Here is a 26,598-nt window from a genome sequence, read left to right as displayed (position 1 = left end):
TTCTTAAGGGGTTGGACAGGCTAGATGCAGGAAGATTGCTCCCGATGTTGGGGAAGTCCAGGACAAGGAGTCACAGCTTAAGGATAAGGGGGAAATCCTTTAAAACCGAGATGAGAAGAACTTTTTTCACACAGAGAGTGGTGAATCTCTGGAACTCTCTGCCGCAGAGGGTAGTCGAGCCCAGTTCATTGGCTATATTTAAGAGGGAGTTAGATGTGGCCCTTGTGGCTAAGGGGATCAGAGGGTATGGAGAGAAGGCAGGTACGGGATACTGAGTTTGGATGATCAGCCATGATCATATTTAATGGCGGTGCAGGCTCAAAGCGCCGAATGGCCTACTCCTGCACCTAATTTCTATGTTTCTATGTTTCCACGCATCATTCTGATAAATGTCCTCTGTATGACTCTATGCAGCATGGAAACCTTTGTGTTTCATCCCCTTTTCTTGTACCTCACTGAACACCATCATTAAACATTTCTCATTGCTTTTGCATCTTACCCTCTGAGTTGGTTTAGTTTAGAGATATCAGATATCAGATATCTCTAGATATAGCAGATATATCCAAGGCCACTGTGGGAAATTGCGGGAGCCCTGGTTGAAATTTATGAGTCATCATGAAATACAGGAGAGGTGCCGGAAGACTGGAGGGTGGCAAATGTTGTGCCTCTGTTCAAGAAGGGCTGCTGGGAAAAGACTGGAAACTATAGGCCAGTCATCTGTCGTTGCAAAGTTACTAGAGAGTTTTTTGAAGATGTGACCAAAAAGGTTGACAAGGGCAGAGCTGTAGATGCTATTTACATGGGTTTTAGCAAGGCATTCGACAAGGTTACGCATGGTGGGCTGCTCAGGAAGGTTAGATCGCAAGGAATCCTGGAGACAAAGCTGAAGTGATTGAAAATTGGCTCTATGAAAGGTAGTTGAGGGTGATGGTGGAAGCTTGCTTCTCGGACCAGAGACCTGTGACTAGTGGTGTGTCTCAAGGGTTCAGTGCTGGGCCCATTACTGTTTGACATCTATATCAATGATTTGGGTGAGAATGTACATGGCAAGATTAGCAAGTTTGCAAATGATACAAAAGTGAGTGGTATTATGGATGGTGATGATAGTTGTAAAAAGTGGCAGCAGGATCTTGATCGATTGGCCAGATTGCTTCAGGAATAGTTGATGGAATTTAATACAGAGAAATGTGAGGTGTTGCATTTTGGGAAGTCAAACATGGGCAGGACCTACACAATGGCAGAGCTGTGTGTAGTGTTGTAGAGCAGAGGGATCAAGGACTTGGTACGTTGAAGGTAAAGTCACAGGTCGATACGGTGATCAAAATGGCTTTTGGCACATTGGCCTTCATCAGTCAGAGTCTTGAGTATAAAAGTTGGGAGGTCATGTTGTATAAGATGTTAGTCACATTTGTTCCCCTTCACTCTGCAGGAACCATTTGAGAATCTGCAGGACTTTATACAATGTTAACCAGAGCACCAGAATTTCTAAAGCTTGCCGCTTCATAACTGTGGCTTGTACACCAAGGGTTTCTTAGAACGTATCATCCACTTCCCCAATACTATTATTTGACACCGACATCTCCTTCAGTTCCTCATTCTCTAGAATCATGGGTCTGTGGTATTTCTGACAATTCTTTTGTGTTTTGTGAAGCTGGATATGAAAATAGATGATTAATTCTTCTGCCATATCCTTATTTCCAATTACAAATTCTCCTTACACTGCCTGCCTGTGTGTGTGGGGCCAATATTAGTCCTTTTTGATTAACAGACACAGCATAGAAACAGGCTTTTTGGCCCACTGAGTCACACCGATCATCGATCACCCTTTCACACTAGTTTGACTATCTAACTTTCTCATCCACTCCCTGCACACTAGAGGCATTTACAGAGGACAATTAGCCTACAAACCCGCATGTCTGTGGGATATGGGAGGAAACCAGAACACCGGAGGAAACCCACGCCGTCTCAGGGAGAACATGCAAACTCCACATGGACAGCATCCCAGATCAGAATCGAACCTGGGTCTCTGGTGCAATGAGGCCTCCTGTTCTACTGTTGTGCCTCCCCTGGTTCTATATCCGTGGACGTTCTTCCTTCTTCTGTTTAAGTTTAAGAATAAGGAGTAAGCCATTTAGAACGGAGATGAGGAAACACTTTTTCACACAGAGAATGGTGAGTGTGGAATTCTCTGCCTCAGAGGGCGGTGGAGGCAGGTTCTCTGGATGCTTTCAAGAGGGAGCTAGATAGGGCTCTTAAAAATAGCGGAGTCAGGGGATATGGAGAGAAAGCAGGAACGGGGTACTGATTGGGGAAGATCAGCCATGATCACATTGAATGGCTCGAAGGGCCGAATGGCCTACTCCTGCACCTATTGTCTATTGTCTATTATTTCTCATCAGGCTGCTCCACCTTCTTACATACAGTCCTTCGTTGTTGAATCACACCTTCATGGAGTACTTAGCGGCCTCTGGTCATTTTATAAGCCTCTTCTTTTGATGTAATATTATTTTAATTTCTACTGTCAGCCACAATTTGTGCAATTTGTCATTAAACTTTCAGCATACTTTTTTAATCAACCACATCCATCTCTCCCTTCACAGCCTCACAGTTTCCATTAAAGAAATGTAACACTAGTTATAAGTAAACTTCATCATATTTAATCTCAAAATTCTATTCTTATCTATTGACCACTTCTTGCTGTACAAACAAGATCTAAAGAGTGTGAAGAAGGACCCTGACTCAAAAAGCCATCATGTCCGCCAGAGATACTGCCTGTTCCGCAGTTATTTCAGCACTTTGGGACTTTTTTTCTAATAATCTTTTGCCTTGTTAGACCAACAGATTGATGTAGAGAGCCATGTTGTTCACATTGCATGAATTCATCTTCCCCATTATTAACATTCAGTAGACTTGTCCAATCTAGCTGTGGACTAATGTTCCCCCACGATTTCTGTGTCACCTCATTGCCCACACATCTAATGCCAATGTCCTGTATCACAACCACAATTTGGTGGTTACCTCAATGTGTTGCTACATTAACTTCCACCCAAATTGATTCCAATTCTCCTTCATAATCTGCCAGCCAAGATCATTTCTCACCATTGCTCGGATCTCCTCACAAACTCTTTAATCCATCTAACCAATGGTCTCACCAATTTCATGGTCCCCTTTGGTTCGAGTTGCCCGCTTGCTTTATATTCCTTGTAGACCCTGCTTGAAGTGATCTCCCTAACCGCACATATGCTTCCTTTTTATTTTTCACCAAATGTATAAACTTTCTCGTCATTCCCCGACCTTGCCGTTTGTTATCCTGCTTCCTTACTGGAACGTGCTGGTCCTGAATTCTGATCAGCTGGGCTTTAAACGACCCCTTCATGGAATAATGAAACAATGGCACAGCTAGTCAAACCGCTACCTCACAGCGCCAGGGACCCGGGTTCGATCCTGACCTGGGGCTCTGTCTGCTTGCGGAGTTTGCATGTTCTCCCTGTGACCATGGGGATTTTCTCCATGTGCTCCGGTTTCCTTCCACATCCCAAAGATTTGTAGTTTTGTGGGTGACTTGGCTTCTGAAAAATTGCCCCCAGTGTGCAGGGAGTGGATGAGAAAGTGGAATAACATAGAACTAGTGTGAATGGGTGATTGATTGTTGGTGTGGACTTGATGGGCTGAAGACCCTGTTGCCATTTTGTATCTTTCAATGATTCATATATCTGATGTGGGCTTAACCAAAAACAACTGCTCCCAGTTTACTCTCCTCGGCTCATGTGAAATAATTTTGTAATTAGCTTTATCCCAAATTAGCACTCACCCTCAAGGTCAAGACTTATCCTTCATCATAACTACTTAAATGTATGGAGTTGCGATCACTATTCTCAGAATGCTCTTCAACTGAAACAAGTCACCTGGCCAAGCATCTTTCCTTCTGCAGACTCCAGTATGGTCCCTCCTCAAGTTGGACGATCACAATACTTTTGTTTAGTTTAGCTTAGTTTAGAGATACAGCGCAGAAACAGGCCCTCCGGCCCACCGGGTCCGTGCCGACCAGCGATCCTCACATATTAACAATATCCTACACACAATAGGGACAATTTTTACATTTTACCAAGCCAATTAACCTACAAATCTGTACATCGTTGGTGTGTGGGAGGAAACTGAAGATCTCAGAGAAAACTCACGCAGGCCACAGGGAGAATGTACAAACTCTGTACAGACAGCAACCATAGTCGAGATTGAACCTTGGTCTTTGGCGCTGCAAGCCATGTAAAGCGGCACGGTGGCACAGCGGTAGAGTTACTGACTTACAGCGAATGCAGCGCCGGACATCAGGGTTTGATTCCGACTATGGGTGCTGTCTACGGAGTTTGTACATTCTCCCTGTGACCGCGTGGACTTTCTCCGGGTATTCTAGTTTCCTCCCACACTCCAAAGACGTGCAGGTTTGTAAGTTAATTAGTTTCGGTATAAATTGTAAATTGTTCGTAATGTGTCGGATAATGTTAGTGTATGGGTGATCGCTGGTCGGTGCAGACGTGGTGGGCTGAAGGGCCTGTTTCCGCACTGTATCTCTAAAGTCTAAAAGTCTAAAGAGTACAGAATAATTCCAGCCATCATTCCTTCCTATCAGGCACGACATTGATCAGGGAGGGTAACTCAATCGCAGCTCATGAAAGAAATGAGGGAAAGTATTGGGGCAAAGTCGGATAATATAAGAAGGCAAGTATGGCTGTAACCCGGCCAGACCTAGCGTAGACTCGGCAACTGTTTAGCTGAAAACTTACGCTCGGTCCACCAAGGCCTGCAAGATCTCCTCATTGCGAACCATTTTAACTCCTCTTCCCATTCCCACACCGTTCTGTCTATCCTGGACCTCCTCCATTGTCAGAGTGAGGTCATATGCAAACTGGAGAAACAGCACCTGGGTAACCTATAACCCCCTCCCCTCTCTCCCCCATATACCCGATCCGACCCCTTCTCCCCTCCCCCTCCCACCCACATTCCTTCCTCTAGCTTCACAATTCGTAAATGTTCAATCCTAATTTCTCCCACCTTCTGTCTTTCCATCACTGGCCTTTGTACAACCATCTGACTTTTAAAAACCTTCTTCACCTGTGTTGGCCTATTACCTGCCAGGCTTTGTCCTGCCCCTCCTCTCTTCCAGCTTCCCCCCACCACAATTAGAATGACAATTACACATGACAATGACAAATTGCAATGAAGAAATATCCCGACCTGCAACATCACCTACCCATGTTCTCTAGAGATGCTGCATGACCTGCTGAACTACTCCAGCGCTTTGTGTCCTTTTGTAAACCAGCATCTGCAGTTCTCCGATTCTACAACCTAAGGGTTGGGATCAGTCTAGAATTCAGCATAGGACGATGAAAAAACAATGCCTATGATGAGGTGCCACACGTTAGGCTGCTTTGGGAGAAGAGAGCCCACAGTATCAAAGGGCAGATACTAGCATGGATAACACGTTGGCTGGATGGCAGAAGACAACGAGTGGCAATGATGGGGGTTTTTTTGTTCGGATACCAGTGACTAGTGGAGTTCCGCAAGGGTCGGTGCTGGGGCCGCTACTCTTCACGTTATATATTAATGATTTGGACGAAGGGATTGAAGGCTTTGTGGCTATGTTTGCAGATGATACGAACATAGGTGGAGGAGCAGGTAGTGTAGAGAAAGCAAGGACTCTGCAGAAGGACTTGGACAGGGTGGGATAGTGGGCAGTGAAGTGGCAGATGGAATATAGTGTAGCAAAGTGTGGAGACATGCATTTTGGTTGTGGGAATAAAGGCGTAGACTATTTTCTAAATGGTGAGAATCCAGAAATCAGAGGTGCAAAGGGACTTGGGAATGCTGGTGCCGGAATCCCAAAAGGTTAATCTGCAAGTGGAATCGGTAGTAATGAAAGCAAACTCAATGCTAGCATTTATTTCACGAGGGCTTGTATACAAAAACAGGGATGTAATGTTGAGGCTCAATAAGGTGCATTTGGAATATTGTGAGCAAATTTGGGCATGTGCTGGCTCTGGAGAGGATGCAGAGGAGATTTACAAGAATGATCCCAGGAATGAGTGGGTTAACATATGATGAGCGTTTGTCGGCACTGGGCCTGTACTCGCTGGAGTTTAGAATAATGATGAGGGGCCTAATTGAAGCATACAGAATAGTGAAAGGCTTGGATAGAGTGGATGTGGAGAGGATGTTTCCACTAGTGGGAGAGTCTAGGACTAGCGATCATAGTCTCGGATTTAGACGTTCTTTTAGGAAGAGGATAGGGCAAAATGTCTTAAGACAGAGGGTGGTGAATCTGTGGAATTCTTTGCCACAGAAGGCTGTAGAGGTCAAGTCACTGGATATTTTTAAGGCAGAGATAGATAGATTCTTGATTAGTACAGGTATCAGAGGTGCCAGACCACACCTGGAGTATTGTGTGCAGTTTTGGTCCCCTAATTTGAGGAATGACATTCTTGCTATTGAGGGAGTGCAGCGTAGGTTTACAAGGTTAAATCCCGGGATGGCGGGACTGTCATATGCTGAGAGAATGGACAAGCTGGGCTTGTACACTCTGGAGTTTAGAAGGATGAGAGGATATCCCATTGAAACATATAAGATTGTTAAAGGTTTGGGAACGCTAGAGGCAGGAAACATGTTCCCGATGTTGGGGAAGTCCAGAACCAGGGGCCACAGTTTAAGAATAAGGAGTAAGCCATTTAGAACGGAGACGAGGAAACACTTTTTCTCACAGAGAGTTGTGAGTCAGTGGAATTGTCTGCCTCAGAGGGCAGTGGAGGCCAGTTCTCTGGATACTTTCAAGAGAGAGCTAGATAGGGTTCTTGAAGATAGCGGAGTCAAGGGATATGGGGAGAAGGCAGGAACAGGGTACTGGTTGGGGATGATCAGCCATGATCACATTGAATGGCGGTGCTGGCTCAAAGTCCAAATGACCTTATCCTGCACCTATTGTCTATTGTCAATTGTAATGGGGAGAAGGCTGGAGAATGGGGTTAGGAGGGAGAGATTTATCAGCCATGATTGAATGGTGGAGTAGACTTGATGGCCTAATTCTACTATTCCTTATAACATTATGAAAGGATTGATGATGAAGGAGAGCATGGAGCATGGTAGCTAGCCAGTAAAGAACACAACAACCCGCTCCTAGCTTATAAAAACTTCTGGAAATAGGCGAAGAGAGAATCAGACTCACGAAAAACAAACGTAGGTTCCTTATGTTCAGGATTGGGAGAATATATGTTGTGGAACAATGAAGTAATTTTTTGAATCTGTCTTCACGAAAGAGGAACCATACAGAAATGTAGAAGAACAGGATGTGGTGAGAGGGAGGAATTAAATTAAATTATATTACTAGGGAAATGGTGTTAGTGACATTGAAAAACAGTCTGATAAATTCCCAGGTTTAGTTTTATTTTAATGTTTAGAGATATAGCATGAAAACAGAGCCCTAGGCCCGCTGAGCGCATGTCAACCATCACCTGTTCACACTAGTTCTGCTATCCCACTTACATACTGTACACTCCTTACACACCAGGGACAATATTAGTGAGGCCAATTAACCTACAAAACAGCACGTCTTTGGGATGAGGGACGAAAGCAGAGCACTCGGAGAAAACCCATGCGGTCACAAGGAGAACGTGCAAACTCCACACAGACAACACCTGAGGTCAGGATCAAGCCCGGGTCTCTGGCGCTGTGAGGCAGCAGCTCGACCCCTGTGCCACTATGCCCACCCTTCCAGAGTCTTTATATCTGGTCATTTTTATTGTTTGAAACCATTCCGATGGATCAGTCGCTATTGTCACCCTACTGTTTAACAAAGGAGTCAGAGATATAATGGGAATTATGGACCATCGGCCTGACATCAGTTGTGGAAAAATGCTGGAGGCCATGACAATGTCCAAGGTCAAGGGGTCAGAGATCAACAGTACCTCAAGGAGTCAGAGACAAGTCATCGATATTTAGGAGATGGGAGGGGATCTTATAGAAACTTACAAAATTCTTAAGGGGTTGGACCTGAGATGCAGGAAGAGCATGTGGAAAAATGCTGGAGGCCATGAAGAACTTTTTTCAGAGAGTGGTGAATCGCTGGTCACAGAGGGGTCAGTTCATTGGCTAGATCAACAGTAGATGTGGCCCTTGTGGCTCAGGGGATCAGACAGTCACTGATATGGATGATCAGCACGACAAGGCTCAGGGGGGGTCAGAGATTTCTATGTTTCTATGTTTCTAGATAGCATCAGGTCAGGGGTCACAGGCTGACAGTGCCCTGGGTCAGGAGGTCACAGGTTGACAGGGCCCCATTAAAGTGGATGCAAAACTTCCTTCAAAGCGATACAGATGGGTGAAGTGAATGGGCAAATGTTTGGTGGCCATCTCATACATCAGTGTAGACATACGGGATGGCAACAGGCCCATTGACTCAACTCAAGTGACCTCAACGGATAATCTGAGGAGATCACTTAAGTTGGAAGCATTGATAAGCAGAATCTTAAGTAAATGCAGGGAGACAATAGAAAGCTGGGAAACAAGAGCCCTGAGCGTGCTTGTATATGGAAGGTAGGAAGTTAGCATCTGATACAGCGGATAGTTCAGGACGTAATTGCAATGCTGGCCTTTAATGCAGAAGAAATGGAGTATAGAAGTAATCATGTTACATGTGTGCACTTCACCTGATGTAAAACATGCAATGTTGAATTCTTTATTTAAGGGATGCTACACTTGCCCTAAAGACAGTGTGGGGAAGGTTCATTCGGTTGCTTTCTAGGATGGAAGGGTTTATGGTTCAGAGACATCGAGCAGGCTGCTCTATTACTGAGTTCAAAAGAATGAGAGGTGAACTTATGAAAACACAAACTATTTTGGGGAAGATTGAGAAGGTGGATGCTGAAAGGATACTTCCCCGGGTGGGCTATTAAATCATCGGCTTACAGCAAGGCAACAGGCCCTTCAGCCCAACTCATCCATACTGACCAAGTTTCATTTGCCTGCACGTGGCCCATCTCCCTCCAAAGCTTTCCTGTCCATGTATCTATCTTTATGCCTTTGAAACATTTTAATTGTACCCACCTCAATCATTTCCTCTGGCAGCTCATACCCACCATCCTCAGTATGAAAAATTTGCCCCTCAAATTCCTTTTAAATCTTTCCCCTTTCTCCTTTAATCTATGGCCTCTAGTTTTGGACTTCCATTTCCCTGGGAAAAAAAACTGTAGCTATTCAACTTATTGCCCCTCACGTCTGAAGAAGGGTCTCGACCCGAAACATCACCCATTCCTTCTCTCCAGAGATGCTGCCTGACGCGCTGAGTCACTCCAGCTTTTCATGTCTATCTACACTTTTATATACCTCTATAAAGTCACTCTCAGCCTCCTAGGCTTCAGGGAGAAATGTCCTTGTCTACTCAGCCTCTCGCTATAAACTTTAACTGAATATTTTCTGCACCCTTTCCAGCTTAAGGACATCCTTCCCTTCGCAGAACTACACACAACTGCGGACTCAGTAATATATTATAAGCTGCAACATGATGTCCCAACTCTTGGACTGAATATCCTGACTAATGATGGCAAGAGTGGCAAACACCTTCTTCACCAGCCTGCCCATTAGTGTGGCCATTTTCATGAAACTGTGTACCTATACCCCTCAGCCTCTCTGTTCTTCAATGCTCTCCAGAACCCTGCCATTTTACTATGCAAGTCCTGTCTGAGTTAAACTTAATAAAATATAATTCCTTGGTCTATTTTCCCAGTTGTTCTAGATCCCAATGTAATCTTCAATAGCTTTCTTTCATTTGCATTATACCACCAATTTTGGCATCATCTGCCAACTTACTAACCCTACCAACTGAATTCACATCCATATGGTTAATATAGATGACCATGTTAATGGACCCAGGGCATCTGGAACAGTTTCAGAATAAACAGTTGCGCATTTGAAAGCATGCACCACCAAACTCAGGAACAGCTTCTTCCCTCTGTTATCAGGCTCCCAATACAAGTTCTTCCATAAGCCAGGGCACTGTCCGATTCTCCTCTACCTGATTGCGGACATTGGATTTTGTCTCTGGAACTGTTGTGCTACAATGCTGAGAACTATATTCTGCTCTCTCTATCTTTCTATGCGCTTTATCTATTGCATTTAATGTTGTCTTGGTTGTATTTCACATATTTGAAATTCTGCTGAGCGAGTCATTGAATGTGCTGAAGGTTGAGAGATGCAGGTTTCGGTTGAAAGGAAAATAAAAGGTTTGGGGAACAGACAGAAGTGAGATGTTGGAGCAAAGATCAGATCTAACATCTTGTTTTATGGCAGAGCAGAATCGAGGGGCTGAATGGCCTACTTATTGGTTACATTGCGAGCGCTAAGGTTTGGTGCTAACCTTTCCCATCCCGTAACTCGATCTCCTTGTCGTCAGCAATCCACCGGTAACAGGGGAACTCCCTGTATTCACCCTGGGGGGTTTTGATGGTGATATATTTACAGTACCAGTCATCATGCACCCAGTACTTGCGCTTCTCAATCTTCACCAACAGGATCTCCCCAAGATCATTCGACACGGTCATGGCGTAGGAATCCACCTGTGAGAGGCAGAGAATATAGTTAGTGGCAGCAAGCAGTGAGGAGGATGAGAAGCAGGAACATTACACCAGTCTCAGTGAAAGGAAACTCCCAAACTTCCATATTATCCTTCAACCATGAAGAGAAATTTTACCTGCACTTAGACTGAATTAAGGTGAGAACATGTAGAGATAGAAACCTTGAACCATGGTTCCCTGCATGTACAGCAAGAGTTAAAGGTTAGAATCAAGGAACTGCAGATGCTGGTTTACAAAAAAAGACACAAGGTCCAGCAGCACCTCTGGAGATCATAGATATTCTCATAGATTTAGAGTATTAGTTCGAAGGAGAGGTTGGACCAAGTTGTAATGTTTTTTCTGGAACTCTGGAGGTTGTGGGGAGACCTGATAGAAGTATATAAAATTATGAGGCCTAGAAAGGGTAGACAGCCAGAGCCTTTTTTCCAGAAATTGGAATTGTCTGAGACTAGGGCGCATAGCTTTAAGATAAGAGGGGCAAAGTTTAAAGTAGATGTGTAGGGCAAGTTATTTTTTACACAGAGGGTGATGAAGGCCTGCAACGTGCCACCAGGGTTGGTGGAGGGAGATACGACAGTGGCATTTAAGAGCTTTTAGAAAGGTACCTGGATATGGAGGGAAATGGGCCTTGTACAGGCAGAGGGGATACATTTATCTTGGCATCATGTTCAGCCCCAACATTGTGAGCCTAAGGGCCTGTCCCAGTGCTGTGCTGTTCTCTGTTCTCTGTCATTGTTCATCAGATGTTTCTCTTCCTGGTTAAATCCTCAGAGTGAATTCTGTATGTGATGAGTGATGTTCCCTCCAGCCCCTCCCTGACTCCCAGCTCACTTTGCTTTGACTATCTACAGGAACTAATGGTCTCACATCCTCAATGATAAAAGGGAACTTCTCCTGTGTTGGAAGCAGAGCGAAATTTGTTCACCCAATTCCAAACGTAGGTGCTGTTGAAATAGGCTGCCCCCAGATGAAGACTTGTGCATGTGTGTCTGGGCTTCTGGCAGGATCTTTGCTCTCAGTGTTACTGGCATCCAACTCCCCATCACCAGAGAGCAGCGTTGGGGGTCAGGGCTGAGGTTGGGATCAGGATCAAGGTAGGATGGATAAGGGAGAGCCAGTGGATGTAGTGTATCTGGATTTTCAAAAAGCCTTTGACAAGGTCACACGCAAGAGATTAGTGTGCACATGGTATTGGGGGTAGGGTATTGACATAGATAGAGAACTGGTTGGCAGACAAGAAGCAAAGCGTTGCAATTAACGGGTCCCTTTCAAAATGGCAGGCAGTGACTATTGGGGTGCCGCAAGGTTCAGTGCTGGGACCCCAGTTGTTTACAATATACATTAACAATTTGGACGAGGAAATTAAATGTAACATCTCCAAGTTTGCGGATGACACAAAGCTGGGTGGCAGTGTGAGCTGCGAGGAGGATGCTGTGAGGCTGCAGGATGACTTGGATAGATTGGGCGAGTGGGCAGATGCATGGTAGATGCAGTATACTGTGGACAAATGTGAGGTTATACACTTTGATGGCAAGAACAGGAAGGCAGATTATTATCTGATGGTGTCAGATTAGGAAAAGGCGAGATGCAACGACACTGGGTGTGCTTGTACATCAGTCACTGAGAGTATGCATGCAGTTACAGCAGGCAGTGAAGAAAGCAAATGGCATGCTGGCCTTCATTGCAAGAGGATTTGAGTTTAGGAGCAAGGAGCAGTTGCAGGGGTAGACAATTTAGGACTGAGATGAGGAAAAACTTTTCCACCCAGAGAGTTGTGAATCTGTGGAATTCTCTGCCACAGAAGGCAGTGGAGGCCAATTCACTGGATGTGTTCAAGAGAGAGTTAGATATACATCTTTGGGCTAATGGAATCAAGGGATTATGGGGAGAAAGCAAACAGGGTACTGATTCTGGATGATAAGCCATGATCACATTGAATGGTGGTGCTGGCTCAAAGGGCCAAATGGCCTATTCCTGCACCTATTTTCTGTGTTTCTACGTAAGGATTGGGGTCAGAGCTGGAGCTAGGGGCTAGCGCCAGGGCAACAGCCGACCTCCCAGGCTGAGGCTCACAGTTTGCTGCTTCTGCTATGACAGTGCCTGCTCCATGGGCTCCTCACTCAGGGAGACCAGGCCATTCAGTTCCACCATTTAGTTTTGTTTACTTTAGAGATACAGACCCTTTGGCCCACCAGGTCCATGCTGGTCACCCATCACCTGTTCATACTAGTTCTATGTTATCCCATTTTCTCATCTACTCCCTACACACTAGGGGTTAATTAAAGAAGCCAATTAACTCACAAACTTGCACGTCTTCGGGATGTGGGATGAAACCGGAGCACCCAGAGGAAACCCACGCAGTCACAGGGAGAACATGCTAACTCCACATAGACAGCACCCTGATCGAACCGGGGTCTATGGCGCTGTGAGGCAGCATCGTGACCGCTGTGATTCTTGTCCACTCTGGTGAGACCACACTTGGAGTACTGTATGTAATTTTGTTTGCCCAGCTACAGGACGGATATTATTACGTTGGAAATGGTGCAGAAGAGATTCACTAGGAAGAAGGGTCCTGACCCAAAACGTCACCTATTCCTTTTCTCCAGAGATGCTGTCTGGCCCGCTGAGTTACTCCATCTTTTTGTGTCTATCTTCACTAGGATGTTGCCTGGGCTCACAGGCTTGAGTTACAGGGAGACGTTGGACAAGCTGTGACCTTTTGCTTTGGAACATTGGGGGTTGAAGGGTGACTTGATTGAGATGTACAAATTCCCGGATAAAGTGAATGCCCACAGTTGTTTTTCCCCAGGGTAGAGAATTCTAAAACTCGAGGGCATAAACTTAAGGTGAGAGGAAGGAGATTTAAGATGGACCTCAGGGGCAACTTTTTCACTCAGAGGGCAGTTCACATCTGGAATGAGTGGCCAGAGGAAGCTATCGTAGTGGATACAATTACAACTTCTAATAAACATTTGGACAGATATATGGACATGAAGGGTTTAGAGGGCAATAGGCCAAATGCAGGCAAATTGGATTAGCCCAGGATGCCAAGGTGGGCCGATGGGCCCGTTTCCATGCTGTATATCCATCTCTATGCCCATATCATCGCTATTACAGTACCAAACAAAAGGTGGTGTGGAACAAATGTCTTGGATATAGGACTGGACCAATGTTTTTTGGAATTTCAATAGAATAGTGAATTTGCTCTGGGTTTCAAGGTGCACCTGGGTCCAGTTGACGGAAGTGCCTCTTAAAGTTCATAGCATTCTCTCTTCAAGAATCATCATTGTCTACTGTGACTCTATGTTAATGAAGATAGTGAACGACTAAACAAAAACGCTGAAATTAAATGCTGTGGAGCAACTAACAAGTTTCAAGGGAGATAAAATGTCCAGAATCATAGAAGCAGAGTAAATAGGTGCAGGAGTAGGCCATTCGGCCCTTCAAGCCTGCACCGCCATTCAATATGATCATGGCTGATCATCCAACTCAGTATCCTGTACCTGCCTTCTCTCCATACCCCCTGACCCCTTTAGCCACAAGGGCCACATCTAACTCCCTCTTAAATATAGCCAATGAACTCAACTACCTTCTGTGGCAGAGAGTTCCACAGATTCACCTCTCTGTGTGAAAACAGAGAGTGTGAAATCCAGTGATTCACACTTCTAATTATGATAAGATGGATGTTAGGGACCCCCAGATACAGCTGTGAGGATCGTCTAACATGGTTTTAAGGTGAAGGGGAAAAGATCTGAGGGGTAACTTTGTCACACAAAGGGTGATGGGTGCATGGAACGAGCTGCCGGAGGAGGTAGTTGAGGCAGGGACTATCCCAACGTTTAAGAAATAGTTAGATAGGTTCGTGGATCGAACAGGTTTAGAGGGATATGGGCCAAACGCGGACAGATGGGATTAGTGTAGAGGGGGCATGTTGGTTGGTGTGGGCAAGTTGGGACGAAGGGCCTGTTTCCACACTGTTATGACTAGAGCCAGGATTTTTCCATAAATGCCATGTGCCTTTTTTGATGATTTCAGGAAGACAATGCCTTTTTCACGATCTAGTGCCTAAATCAGCCGTTTTTTCCGTTTTAACGTAACTTACAAGAAAATTTACACCACCGGGGCAAAACCTGGGTGTAAGTGGGTGTTAAGTAGTGATTGGAGAGAGGTACATGGGAAAGGGTCCAGTCTTTGCAAACTGGAGTCATGCTTTAAGTTGGTGTGAAGTGGTGATTGGGGAGGAGTAGGTGAAGGGTCCAGTCTTTTCAAACTGGAATCAAGCAGTGAGTAGGTGTGAAGTGTTGGTTGGGATCACCAGGGTTAAGCTTCTGTTTATCAAAACTGCAGTTGAACTCGTTCAGGTCATTGGTCAGCTGACGATTGTCCAAGGAGCAGGGTGTTTTCCTCTTGTAGCTTGTGATTTCTTGCAAACCCTTTCACAATGAAGAAGAGTCATTTACTTATAACTTGTTCCTCAAATCTGAGGAAGGACATTATTGCCATAGAGGGAGTGCAGAGAAGGTTCACCAGACTGATTCCTGGGATGTCAGGACTGTCTTATGAAGAAAGACTGGATAGACTTGGTTTATACTCTCTAGAATTTAGGAGATTGAGAGGGGATCTTATAGAAACTTACAAAATTCTTAAGGGGTTGGACAGGCTAGATGCAGGAAGATTGTTCCCGATGTTGGGGAAGTCCAGGACAAGGGGTCACAGCTTAAGGATAAGGGGGAAATCCTTTAAAACCGAGATGAGAAGAACTTTGTTCACACAGAGAGTGGTGAATCTCTGGAACTCTCTGCCACAGAGGGTAGTTGAGGCCAGTTGATTGGCTATATTTAAGAGGGAGTTAGATGTGGCCCTTCTGGCTAAGGGGATCAGGGGGTATGGAGAGAAGGCAGGTACGGGATACTGAGTTGGATGATCAGCCATGATCATATTGAATGGCGGTGCAGGTTTGAAGGGCCGAATGGCCTACTCCTGCACCTAATTTCTATGTTTCTATGTTTCAACTTCTCAGAGTACCTTTCCTTGGCAGCTCTGATTCCTCTTCTTAGCTTGTACTTGACCTGCCTGTAGAGGGCTGCATCCCCGCTCCTGTAGGATCTACCCTTGCAAGCGTCAAAAATGCTTAAAGTCAAGTCAACACCTTGTAAAAAACTGAACGATTTGGTGAGAGTGTACTGGAGGGATATATTCTCTACAGACAACTGTGTGCTGTTTTGCAATGCATGTGAGAAAACAGTGAATCATGAGAAAAAATATTTCTTCTCCATGCATGTACAGACAGCTAAACACAAGTTGGTGGCAGAGAAACAAAAGGGAGGAAATACGCAAGCTTGGCTCCTCACAAAATTTATTGCTGGCTCCAATTGCATACCTGAGTTTTCGAGTGATCTGTGCAATGCATTCATTGATGCTGGAATTCCACTGTAGAAATTGGAGAGCAAATCTCTGAGGTTTTTTAGGGAAATACACAGAGGAACATATACCAAGCGAGTCATCGTTATGGAAAAATTATGTTGACAGCAACTTCAACATTGTTGTGCGGAAAATTAGAGATGAAGTTGCATGCAACAAAATATGGATCCCAATAGACGAGATAACTGATGCTGTGGGGAGATACGTTGCTAATGTGGTCATTGGTACAATGGAGGCAGGTCAACCATCAAAGGAGTATTTCTTGACATATTGGACATTTCTTGAAGTATTGGAGAAGTCAAAGATTTGAACTATTGCTCAGTTGTTTACATCTTCACTTGCTGTACTTTGTACTTAAAGTTCCTGGCGATGTAGGTGAAGACATACAAGGAAAATGTGAGAGGGTAATTTTAGCTAACAAAGATCTTGAAGAAATACAAAACCTAGCTAAAGTTCTAAAAGGTCGTTGTAATGCACAAGATATCGACATGAATGTAGAGTTTGTAACTTGTTTCAGGTATGCATCAGTGATCCCAGCTGTGGTAGAAAGAGGTTTTTCACAACTGTAGCATATTCTGTCTGACAGCATAGTTTAACACCAGATAATTTGAAAAAATGCTGGTAGTTATGTGCAAGCAGGCAACTTTGGTCATTTAATATAGTATACCTTTATAATTATCATTTTTAACCATATTCTGGTGGTGGAAATAAATGCCTTTTTATGCCTTTTTTGTAATTTTATTTTGCCTTTTTGCCTGCCTATTTCAGAGATTTTTAGCGCCTAAACATTCTGGCTCTAGTTATGACTATGACTTCACCTACAACCCTTGGAAAATGTGGCATCACTGTTTAATCAAGGCAGCAGAAACACATTAGGAAATGATTCACTTCATTCAATAAGCTTGCAGTGGGTTACGAATTTGTAGCTCAGAAAATGACTATACATTTCGAGAAATAAGACTTGATCAGATTTGCTAAGTTCAAATCAAGTCAAACAAGTCTAATTAAATATTTTGGGCTGGCATTGTAGACTTTATTTCAGTGAGTTTCCATGAATCTACTCAAAAATGGAAATCCCAAAAGCATTCATCAGGGTTTTCATATTGCACTGTTAACAAGAAATGACACAATGGAACTGGGGACACTATTTTGTCATGGATAGGGCTAATGAGCGCATCCTTAAATGGTTCAGAAAATGATTATTTTCTGGCCCCTGTGGATCGGTACAGAAACACAGACTTGCTGTAACTCTTAACCTCATTCAGTTGTTCTGTTGTGACACTTTAGCGTTTTTACAGCATATCAGATTGCAACACAATCTTTGCCCCACTGGCTGTTTTGCATATTTTATCTCATGTGGTATCTATCATTACCATGTATACTATTATCTCTGCACGCTTCATGCAAACAATAAACTCCACTGCACCCAGATATGGCAATAAACGGATCAGAAACTAAATGTATAGAGAGGTAGATATAGAGCATTGATGTATTCAAGCTCGTTGGCACAATTAATGGCTCAGAGTAAGAGCAGGAGGTTGTAAAATAGTGAATTAGAGAGTTTGATCAAGTGCAGAAGATAGTTCAAGTCTGATCTATAGTTGAAACAGTCACCAGCTAAAAACTGAGATGGAGCAGAGAAATCTCGAGGAGCAAGGTGCAGGCATCACGGCTAGTGCACAAATATAATAGTAAGTAAAGAGGCTCAGGTTGGTGCCTTTCATTTTGAGAAGGCTGGAATGCCCAGGGTTATGTTACAACTGCAGAGAACTGTGGTTGAATCAAAGCACGAGCCCCTCAGGGAAATGGAACCAAACCTGTTAGGTGTACTGCGGAGTGATAACCAGGACAAGAGAGTTGAATTACAAGCTAAGGTTCTCCAGGTGAGACTTGGAGTCCCTCGAGGGTTATAGATTAAGGAATATTTTTTATTATCTGGTGTCAGATTAGAGTTATAGATCTACACAGCACCGGAACTGGCTCTTCAGCCCAACTTACTCATGCTAACCAAGTTGCCTAACTGAGCTTGTCTCACTTGCCTATGCCTGGCCTATGTCCCACTGGCCCAATCATATCCATGGACCTGTCCAAGAATCTTTTAAGTGTCATAATTGTACCTGCCTCTACAACTGTTTCTGGTAGCTCATTCCTGATACCCACCACCCACAGTGTGTAACAGCTAGCCCTCACCTCCCTTTTAAATCTTTCATCGCTCATCTTAAATCTATGGTCTTTCAATTTAATGGCATCCTTCCTGTGGCAGGGTGACCAGAACTGTACACAACACTCCAAATGTGGCCTCACCTTTGACCCAACTCCTTTACTCAATACCCTGAACCGGTGGACAAAATCTTTATGGTGAGAGGGGGGGGGGGGAGATTTACGAGGAACCTGAGGGTCAGATTTTTTTACCCAAAGGATGGTAATTACATGGAATGAGCTGCCGGAGGAGGTCGTTGTGGCAGATACCATCATAACGGTTAAGAAACATTTGGGCAGGTACATGGATAGGATAGGTTTAAAAGGATAGGGGGCAAATGCAAGCAGGTGGGACAAGTTGGTTGTTGTGTGCAAGTAGGACAGAAGGACCTGTTTCCATGCTGTATGACTCTATGACCATGACCAATGAAGACCTGCATGCCAAACACCTTCTTCACCACCCTGTCTACCTTTCAAGGGCCAATGTAGCCACACCCCTTGGTCTCTCTGTTCTGTCACCCAGGATCCTACCATTTACTGCACAAATCTTGCCCTGGTTTGTCTTACGCAAATGCAACACCTTGCATTGATCTTAATTAAAATCCATCTGCCATTCGTTGGCCTATTGTTCCAGTTGATCAAGGTGCCATGGTAAGTTTAGATAACCTTCTTCAATGTCCACTATACCACCAATGTAAGTGTCATCCACAAGCTTAATAACATCAATGGAATTGATGGCTTTGTGGCCAAGTTTGTGGATGATATGAAGATAGGTGGAGGAACAGGTAGTTTCGAGGAAGCAGGGACTCTGCAGAAGGTCTTGGGCAGGTTGGGAGACAGCGCAAAGAAGTGGCGAATGGACCAAAGTGAACAGTCTTGCACTTTGGTAGAACCATATAACCATATAACAATTACAGCACGGAAACAGGCCATCTCGGCCCTACAAGTCCGTGCCAAACAACTTTTTTTTTCTCTTAGTCCCACCTGCCTGAACTCATACCATAACCCTCTATTCCCTTCTCATCCATATGCCTATCCAATTTATTTTTAAATGATACCAACGAACCTGCCTCCACCACTTCCGCTGGAAGCTCATTCCACACCGCTACCACTCTGAGTAAAGAAGTTCCCCCTCATAACCATATAACAATTACAATTAGCACGGAAACAGGCCATCTCGGCCCTACAAGTCCGTGCTGAACAACTTTTTTCCCTTTAGTCCCACCTGCCTGCACTCACACACATAACCCTCCATTCCCTTCTCATCCATATGCCTATCCAATTTATTTTTAAATGATACCAATGAACCTGCCTCCACCACTTCCACTGGAAGCTCATTCCACACCGCTACCACTCTCTGAGTAAAGAAGTTCCCCCTCATGTTACCCCTAAACTTCTGTCCCTTAATTCTGAAGTCATGTCCTCTTGTTTGAATCTTCCCTATTCTCAAAGGGAAAAGCTTGTCCACATCAACTCTGTCTATCCCTCTCATCATTTTAAAGACCTCTATCAAGTCCCCCTTTCTGCGCTCCAGAGAATAAAGACCTAACTTATTCAACCTATCTCTGTAACTTAGTTGTTGAAACCCAGGCAACATTCTAGTAAATCTCCTCTGTACTATCTCTATTTTGTTGAAGTAATAAAGGTGGTGACTATTTTCTAAATGGGGAGAGGATTCAGAAACTGGACATGCAATGAGACTTTGGAGTGCTGGTGCAGGATTCCCAAAAGGTTAATTTGTAGGTTGAGCCAGTACTAAGGCCAGCATTTATTTTGAGAGTACTAGAATATAAGAACAAGGATGTAATGCCAAGGCTTTATCAGGTGCTGGTCAGACCACATTTGCAGGCTCTATGCAGGCTCTAGATTGGATCCAGAGGAGACTGATGAGAATAATCCCAGAGATAATTCAAGCAATATGTGGATTTTGAGACCAGGGGAGAGAACATCTTGGACTTGGTTTACACCAACACCCCAGAGGCTTACAAGGCAGCCCCACGCCCTCACCTGGGCCACTCGGACCACATTTCAGTGTTTTTAACACCAGCCTACAGACCTCTGCAAAAACAAGTCAGAGCGGAGAGAAAACACACCAGGGTCTGGCCAGAGGGAGCAGCCTCAGCACTGCAGGATTGCTTCCTGCACACTGACTGGGATGTGTTCAGGACAGCAGCATCCTATGATGACCTCATCAACATCGAGGAGTACGCAGAGACTGTAACCAGCTACATTGCCAAGTGCACTGAGGATGTCACCATCATGAAAACTTTCACTGCACGTGGTAACGAAAAGCCATGGATGACAGCAGAGGTGCGCTCGCTGCTGAGGGCTCGTGATGCAGCCTACAGAGCCGGTAACACAGCCGCTCTCCGATCCACCAGGACTGCACTGGGAAAAGGAATCAGGGCAGCGAAACGTGCCTTCGCGGGGAAAATCCAGGGACACCTCTGCGACACAGGAGACACCAGGAGGATGTGGAAGGGAATCGAAACATTGACGGGGTACAAGGCAAGGCAGCAGGTAACCGACACGGACACTTCTCTCCCAGATAAATTAAACAACTTCTTTGCACGTTTTGATGCAGCAAACACCACACCCAAGGGGAGAGCCAGCCCCTGCTTACAAACCGACCAGCCAGTCCTGACCATAGACACAATGGACACACGGAGAATCCTGTCTAAGGTCAACCCGTGGAAAGCAGTCGGACCCGACAACATCCCAGGACGTGTGCTAAAGGAATGTGCTGAGGAGTTAGCAGATGTGCTAACAGACATCTTCAACATCTCCCTTAGTCAGGCCATTGTCCCCACATGCCTCAAAACTTCCACGATAATCCCCATAGCGAAGAAACCAGTGGTTGCCTGCCTAAATGACTACCGCCCTGTCGCCCTGACCCCAATAATAATGAAGTGTTTTGAACGCCTGGTGAAACCCCACATTACTGCCAGCCTCCCCTCATCGTTAGACCCCCTACAGTTTGCCTATCGCCCCAACCGCTCTACAGAGGATGCCATCTCTACCACGCTGCACACAGTAATCGCGCATCTGGAACACAAGAACACATACGCCAGAATCCTGTACATTGACTTCAGCTCAGCGTTTAATACCATCATCCCACAGAGACTTGTGGAGAAACTAACCCTGCTGGGCCTCAACACCACCCTGTGTCACTGGATCTTGGACTTTCTGACAGAGAGACCGCAGTCAGTCCGTGTTGGCAAGAACACTTCAGGTTCGATCACGCTGAGCACCGGCTCCCCTCAAGGCTGTGTGCTCAGCCCGCTGTTGTTCACTCTGCTCACACATGACTGTGCTGCCAGATTCAGGGAAAATAAAATCATAAAATTCGCGGACGACACTACAGTGGTGGGACTCATCAGTGGAGATGACGAAACAATGTACAGGGAGGAAGTAGAACAACTGGTGGACTGGTGCGGCAAAAATAACCTAGAATTGAATGTCGACAAAACTAAGGAGATGGTTGTCGACTTCAGGAGGGCGCAGCCAAAGCATACACCGCTCAACATTAGTGGCACTGCAGTGGAGAGAGTGGAGAGCATAAAGTTCCTCGGTGTGCAAATAACGGACAGCCTCACCTGGTCCAGGAACACCACTGGGACCGTCAAACGGGCCCATCAGCGACTGCACTTCCTGAGGAAACTAAAACAGGCCTCACTCCCCACCAACATCCTCAGGACTTTCTACAGGGGCACGGTGGAGTCTGTACTCACGTACTGCATAAATACGTGGTACTCCACCTGCAACTGTTCGGACAGGAAGGCTCTGCAGAGGGTAGTGAGGGGAGCAGAGAGGATCATTGGCGTCTCCCTACCCTCGGTACAAGAACTGTTCCAGAGCCGCTGTCTGAAGAAAGCACAGAGAATTGCCAAGGACAAACTGCACCCCCTCCACGCACACCTGGATCTCCTGCCATCAGGCAAGAGATATCGTAGCATCAAAGCCCGGACTACGAGGCTGTTAAACAGCTTCCTACCACAGGCTGTGAGGCTGCTAAACAGTCACTCTGCACCCACAGTCACTTGACTTGACTCTGCGGCTGGCACGGACACTTTAATACTGGCACTGGCCACTCAAATCAGCGGCCCCGGACATTTTTTATGATTGGTTTATTGAATTTTAACATTGTGTTTTTTTTTACCTGCTTTTAACTATTTATACTGTTCCATCAGGGACTGGATTGTTTTTAGTGTTATTATGTGTGAAGTGTTTAAATTTCATGTGCGATGCTCCGCTATTCACTGGGAAACGTCTTTTCATTTTGCACTGTAACAACTGTTGCTTGCAAGATGACAATAAAGGTTGATTGATTGATTGATTGATTGAGTGGATTAATATATGTGGAGCGTTTGGTGGCTCTGGGCCTGTATTTGCTGGATTTAATAGGATGAGGGGAATCCCATTGAAACCTAGCAAATAATGAATGTCCTAGATGGAGTGGATGTTTCCGGTATTGGGAGCATCTAGGAGCAGAGCGCACAGGCTCAGAATAAAAGGATGGAGATGAGGAGGAATTTCTTTAGCCAGAGAGTGGTGAATCAGTGGAATTCATTGCCACAGATGGCGGTGGAGGCCAAGTCATTGGGTATTTTTAAAGAACAAATTGATAGGTTCTTGACAAGGGCCTCTGCCTCAGGGGGCGGTGGAGGCAGGTTCTCTGGATACTTTCAAGAGAGAGCTAGATAGGGCTCTTAAAGCTAGCAGAGCCATGGGGATATGGGGAGAAGGCAGGAATGGGGTACTGATTGGGAATGATCAGCCATGATCTCATTGAATGGCGGTGCTGGCTCGAGGGGCCGAATGGCCTACTCCTGCACCTATTGTCTATTATCTATTGATTCGTAAGGATGTCAAAAGTTACTGGGAGATGAAAGGAAAATGGGGTTGAAAGGGAAAAATAGATTGGCTGTGATCGAATGGAAGAGCAGACTTGATGGGCTGAATGGCCTAATTCTGGTGCTATGTCTTATGAACATAACCATTTCATCTACATTCTCATCCAAATAGTTAGTGTAAATAATGAACAACAGAAGGCTCAGCACTGATGACTGTGGTACACCCCTTGTTACAGGCCTCCAGTTCGAAAAACAATCCCCTACCGCCACTACTACCACGCTCTGTCTCCTAACTTCATGGTCATTTTGTATCCAATTGACTAGCTTGCCCCGAATCCCATGTGCACTAACCGCCCGAACCACCCTACCCTGCCAAGGTGCTTGCTGACGGTCCATGGAGATATCTACCACCCTGCCCTCATCAATCCTCTTTGACACCTCGTCAACAAACTCAAGTTAGTGAGACCTGATCTACCCACACACAAAGCCATGCTGAATATCCCCAGTCTCCTTTGCTTGCATGTGATCCTTTTCCCTCCATTCCCTCTATACCCATCAGCCCACCTAAAAGCTTCAATGCCACTGTCATACCTGCCCGCACCACCAGCATGTTCCTGGGACCCACCACCCTCTCTGCAAAAAAGTGCTCAACTCCTCCAAACTTTGCCCCTTTCATCCTAAAGCCAAGGCATCCACTTTAGTTTAGTTTAGAGATACAGCGTGGAAACAGGCCCTTTGGCGCACCGAGTCCATGCTGACCAGTGATCCCCACACATTAGCACTACCCTACACACACTAGGGACAATTTTATATTTTTACATTTATGCCAAGCCAATTAATTTATAAACCTGCACGTCTTTGGAGGGTGGTAGGAAATCGAAGATCCCGGAGGAAACCCACGTGGTCACGGGGTGAAGGTACAAACTCTGTACGGACAGCGCCCGTAGTCGGGATCAAACCCGGGTCTCTGGCGCTGTGAGGCAGCAGCTCTAACTCTACATCACCATTCTCTTTGACATTTTCACCTTAGAAAATAGGCTCAATGTCTACCCTATCTATGCCTCTCCTCTAATCCAGGCAGCATTCTGGTAAATATCGTGTGCATCCTCTCCAAAGCCTCCACATCCTTCCTGTAATGGGGCAACCAGTAATGCACGTAATACTCCAAATGTAGTCGAATCAAAGTCCTATAAAGCTGCAACATGACTTCCTGATTGTTCTACTTAATGCCCTGACAGAAGAAGGCAAGCATGTCATTCTTTACCACCCAAACCCTCGCATTTGATTGCCACTTTCATGGAGCTGTGGACTTGGACCCCAAGATCCTGCTGCCAAGGGTCCAGCCATTTACTGTATACTTTCACCTTACATTTAATCTCCCAAAGTGTAACATCTTACACTTGTTCAGATGTAAATGCATCTGCCAACCATATCTGTAGCTGACCTACACCCCACGATATACTTTGTGTCGATAAGAACTGCAGATGCTGGTTTAAACCGAAGAAAGACACAAAAAGCTGGAGTAACTCAATTGGACAGGCAGCATCTCTGGAAAGGAGTGGGTGACGTTTGGGGCCAAGATGCGTCTGAAGAAGGGTCTCGACACGAAATGTCACCCATTCCTTCTCTCCAGCTATGCTGCCTGTCCCGCTGAGTTACTCCACGATACACTTTGACAGCCACTCTCCCTGCCTGCAACTCCTCCAATGCTGGTGTTGTCTGCAAAACGACTAACCAACCCATTTACATTTATGTCCAAGTTGTTTATATATATTACAATCAACAGAGGTGGTGAGGTGGTGAGGTGGGGAGGGGAGAATGGGGGTGAGGAGGGGCAGAGGGAGAGAGGGGGATGAGGGAGGGAGGGGTGAGAGGAGGGGGTGAGGAGGGGGGAGAGGGGGTGAGGTAGGAGTGAAGAGGGGGGGAAGAGGAGGGGAGAGGGGTGAAGAGGGGGAGGGGGAGAGGAGAGGTGGATGGGGGGGGGGATCAAGGGTGAGGAAGTGAAATCGGGGGCAGGGGAGGGCAGGGATGGAGGGAGGGAGGGGGGGGTGCGTTGGGGGAGAGGGGGGGAGAGGGGGTGAGGAGGGGGTGGGTTGAGTTGGGAGGGGAGAGGAGAGGTGGGTTGGTGTGGGGGATCAACAGTGAGGAAGTGAAATCGGGGGGGGGCAGGTAGAGAGGGAGGTGGTGTGTTGGGGGGGGGGGGGGGGGGGGGGGGGGGGGAGTGAGTTACTCTGGGGCCGCGCTACCGAGGTCGGGCTCTCACCGCTCCCCGCTCGAAGTCATCGTACAGCGGCTTGTCGAGCAGTGTGCGCTCGCTGTTGCCCTCGCTGCCCACCAGCGTCAGGAAGAGATGTAGTCGTCCGTGCCCGCGAACCACTGGTGGCCCGTGGCCACCGTCACCGTGTAGATCATGGTGTGTGCTCCGGGGGGTGGGTGCAGACTCCGGGCTCGGTGCTGGTCCGGATAAGGAGCCGGGCTGTGGGTTCTGCTGCTCAGCCGACCGGCGCCTGTGGGGAGGAGTGCCCCCGCCCCCTGTGCCCGTCCCCCCCCCCCCCCCCCCCCCCGTGTCGGTCCCTCCCTCTCCCTCTCCCTCCCACCCAAACACTCACCACCCTCGAGTCGCAGTCACGACATTTCTCCTCACCTCAGACCTAAACAGGTTTAGTTTATTATCCATGTGTACCGAATAACATGGCAAGCTTTAGTTTTCACAGACACAAAAGGCTGGAGTAACTCAGCGGGTCAGTCTGTTCCCTCTGGAGAAAAGGAAGAGTTGACGCTTCGGGTCGAGACCCTTCCTCTCCAGAGATGCTGCCTGACCCGCTGAGTTACTCCAGCTTTTTGTGTCTGTCTACGGTTTAAACCAGCATCTGCAGTTCCTTCCTACGCGGTGAAAAGCTTTTGTGTGGAACTAACTCAGACAGCGGAGAATCTATACGTAATTGCAATCGAGTAATCCACAGTGTACAGATACAAAATGAAGCGAAGCGTGTTTATTGCAGATAGTCCTTTAAAGATAGTCCAGTGGTCTCCAATGAGGTAGATGGGAGGTCAGGTGGGCTGATAACTGCTGGGAGGAAACTGTCCCTGAATCTGGAGGTGTGCGTTTTTACATTTCTGTACCTGTTGCCCGATGGGAGAGGGGAGAAGAGGGAGTGACCGGGGTGAGACTGGTCCTTGATTATGCTGCTGGCCTTGCCGAGGCAGCGTGAGGTGTAGATGGAGTCAATGGAAGGGGGTTGGTTTGCATGAGGGTCTGGGCTGCGTCCACAATTTGCTCCAATTTCTTGCTCTTAGATGGAACTGTTCCTAAACCATGCTGTGAAATATCGGGAATTATCGCGTTTGCTCGCTGAATTTATCAAAAGTAAGGCATTATTAACTTACTTTTGATAAATTCAGCGAGCAAACGCGATAATTCCCGATATTTTGGACCTTTAAATATCCACGGCAAATGTCGGCTGTTCATTTCCGCCGCTTTCGCACCTTCAGTTCCCTCTTGAATTTAC

The 26,598-nt window shown here is 46.0% G+C and overlaps 1 protein-coding gene across 1 annotated transcript in view; it reads right to left on the bottom strand.

The window, feature by feature from the left end:
• Positions 1-25,516, bottom strand: part of LOC129713061 (polyunsaturated fatty acid 5-lipoxygenase-like) — an 86,806-nt gene extending 61,290 nt beyond the window's left edge. The window contains 3 exon segments of the mRNA XM_055661940.1: positions 10,400-10,598; positions 25,353-25,436; positions 25,439-25,516. Of these exon segments, the coding sequence (XP_055517915.1) occupies positions 10,400-10,598; positions 25,353-25,436; positions 25,439-25,501 (346 nt within the window). The 5' untranslated portion in view covers positions 25,502-25,516.
• Positions 25,517-26,598: the final 1,082 nt, after the last annotated feature.

The sequence above is a fragment of the Leucoraja erinacea genome, chromosome 34 (assembly GCF_028641065.1).
Source record: "Leucoraja erinacea ecotype New England chromosome 34, Leri_hhj_1, whole genome shotgun sequence".
NCBI lineage: Eukaryota > Metazoa > Chordata > Chondrichthyes > Rajiformes > Rajidae > Leucoraja > Leucoraja erinaceus.
Note: the sequence above shows the minus strand (reverse complement) of the source record. Positions and strands in the feature narration are given on the sequence as shown.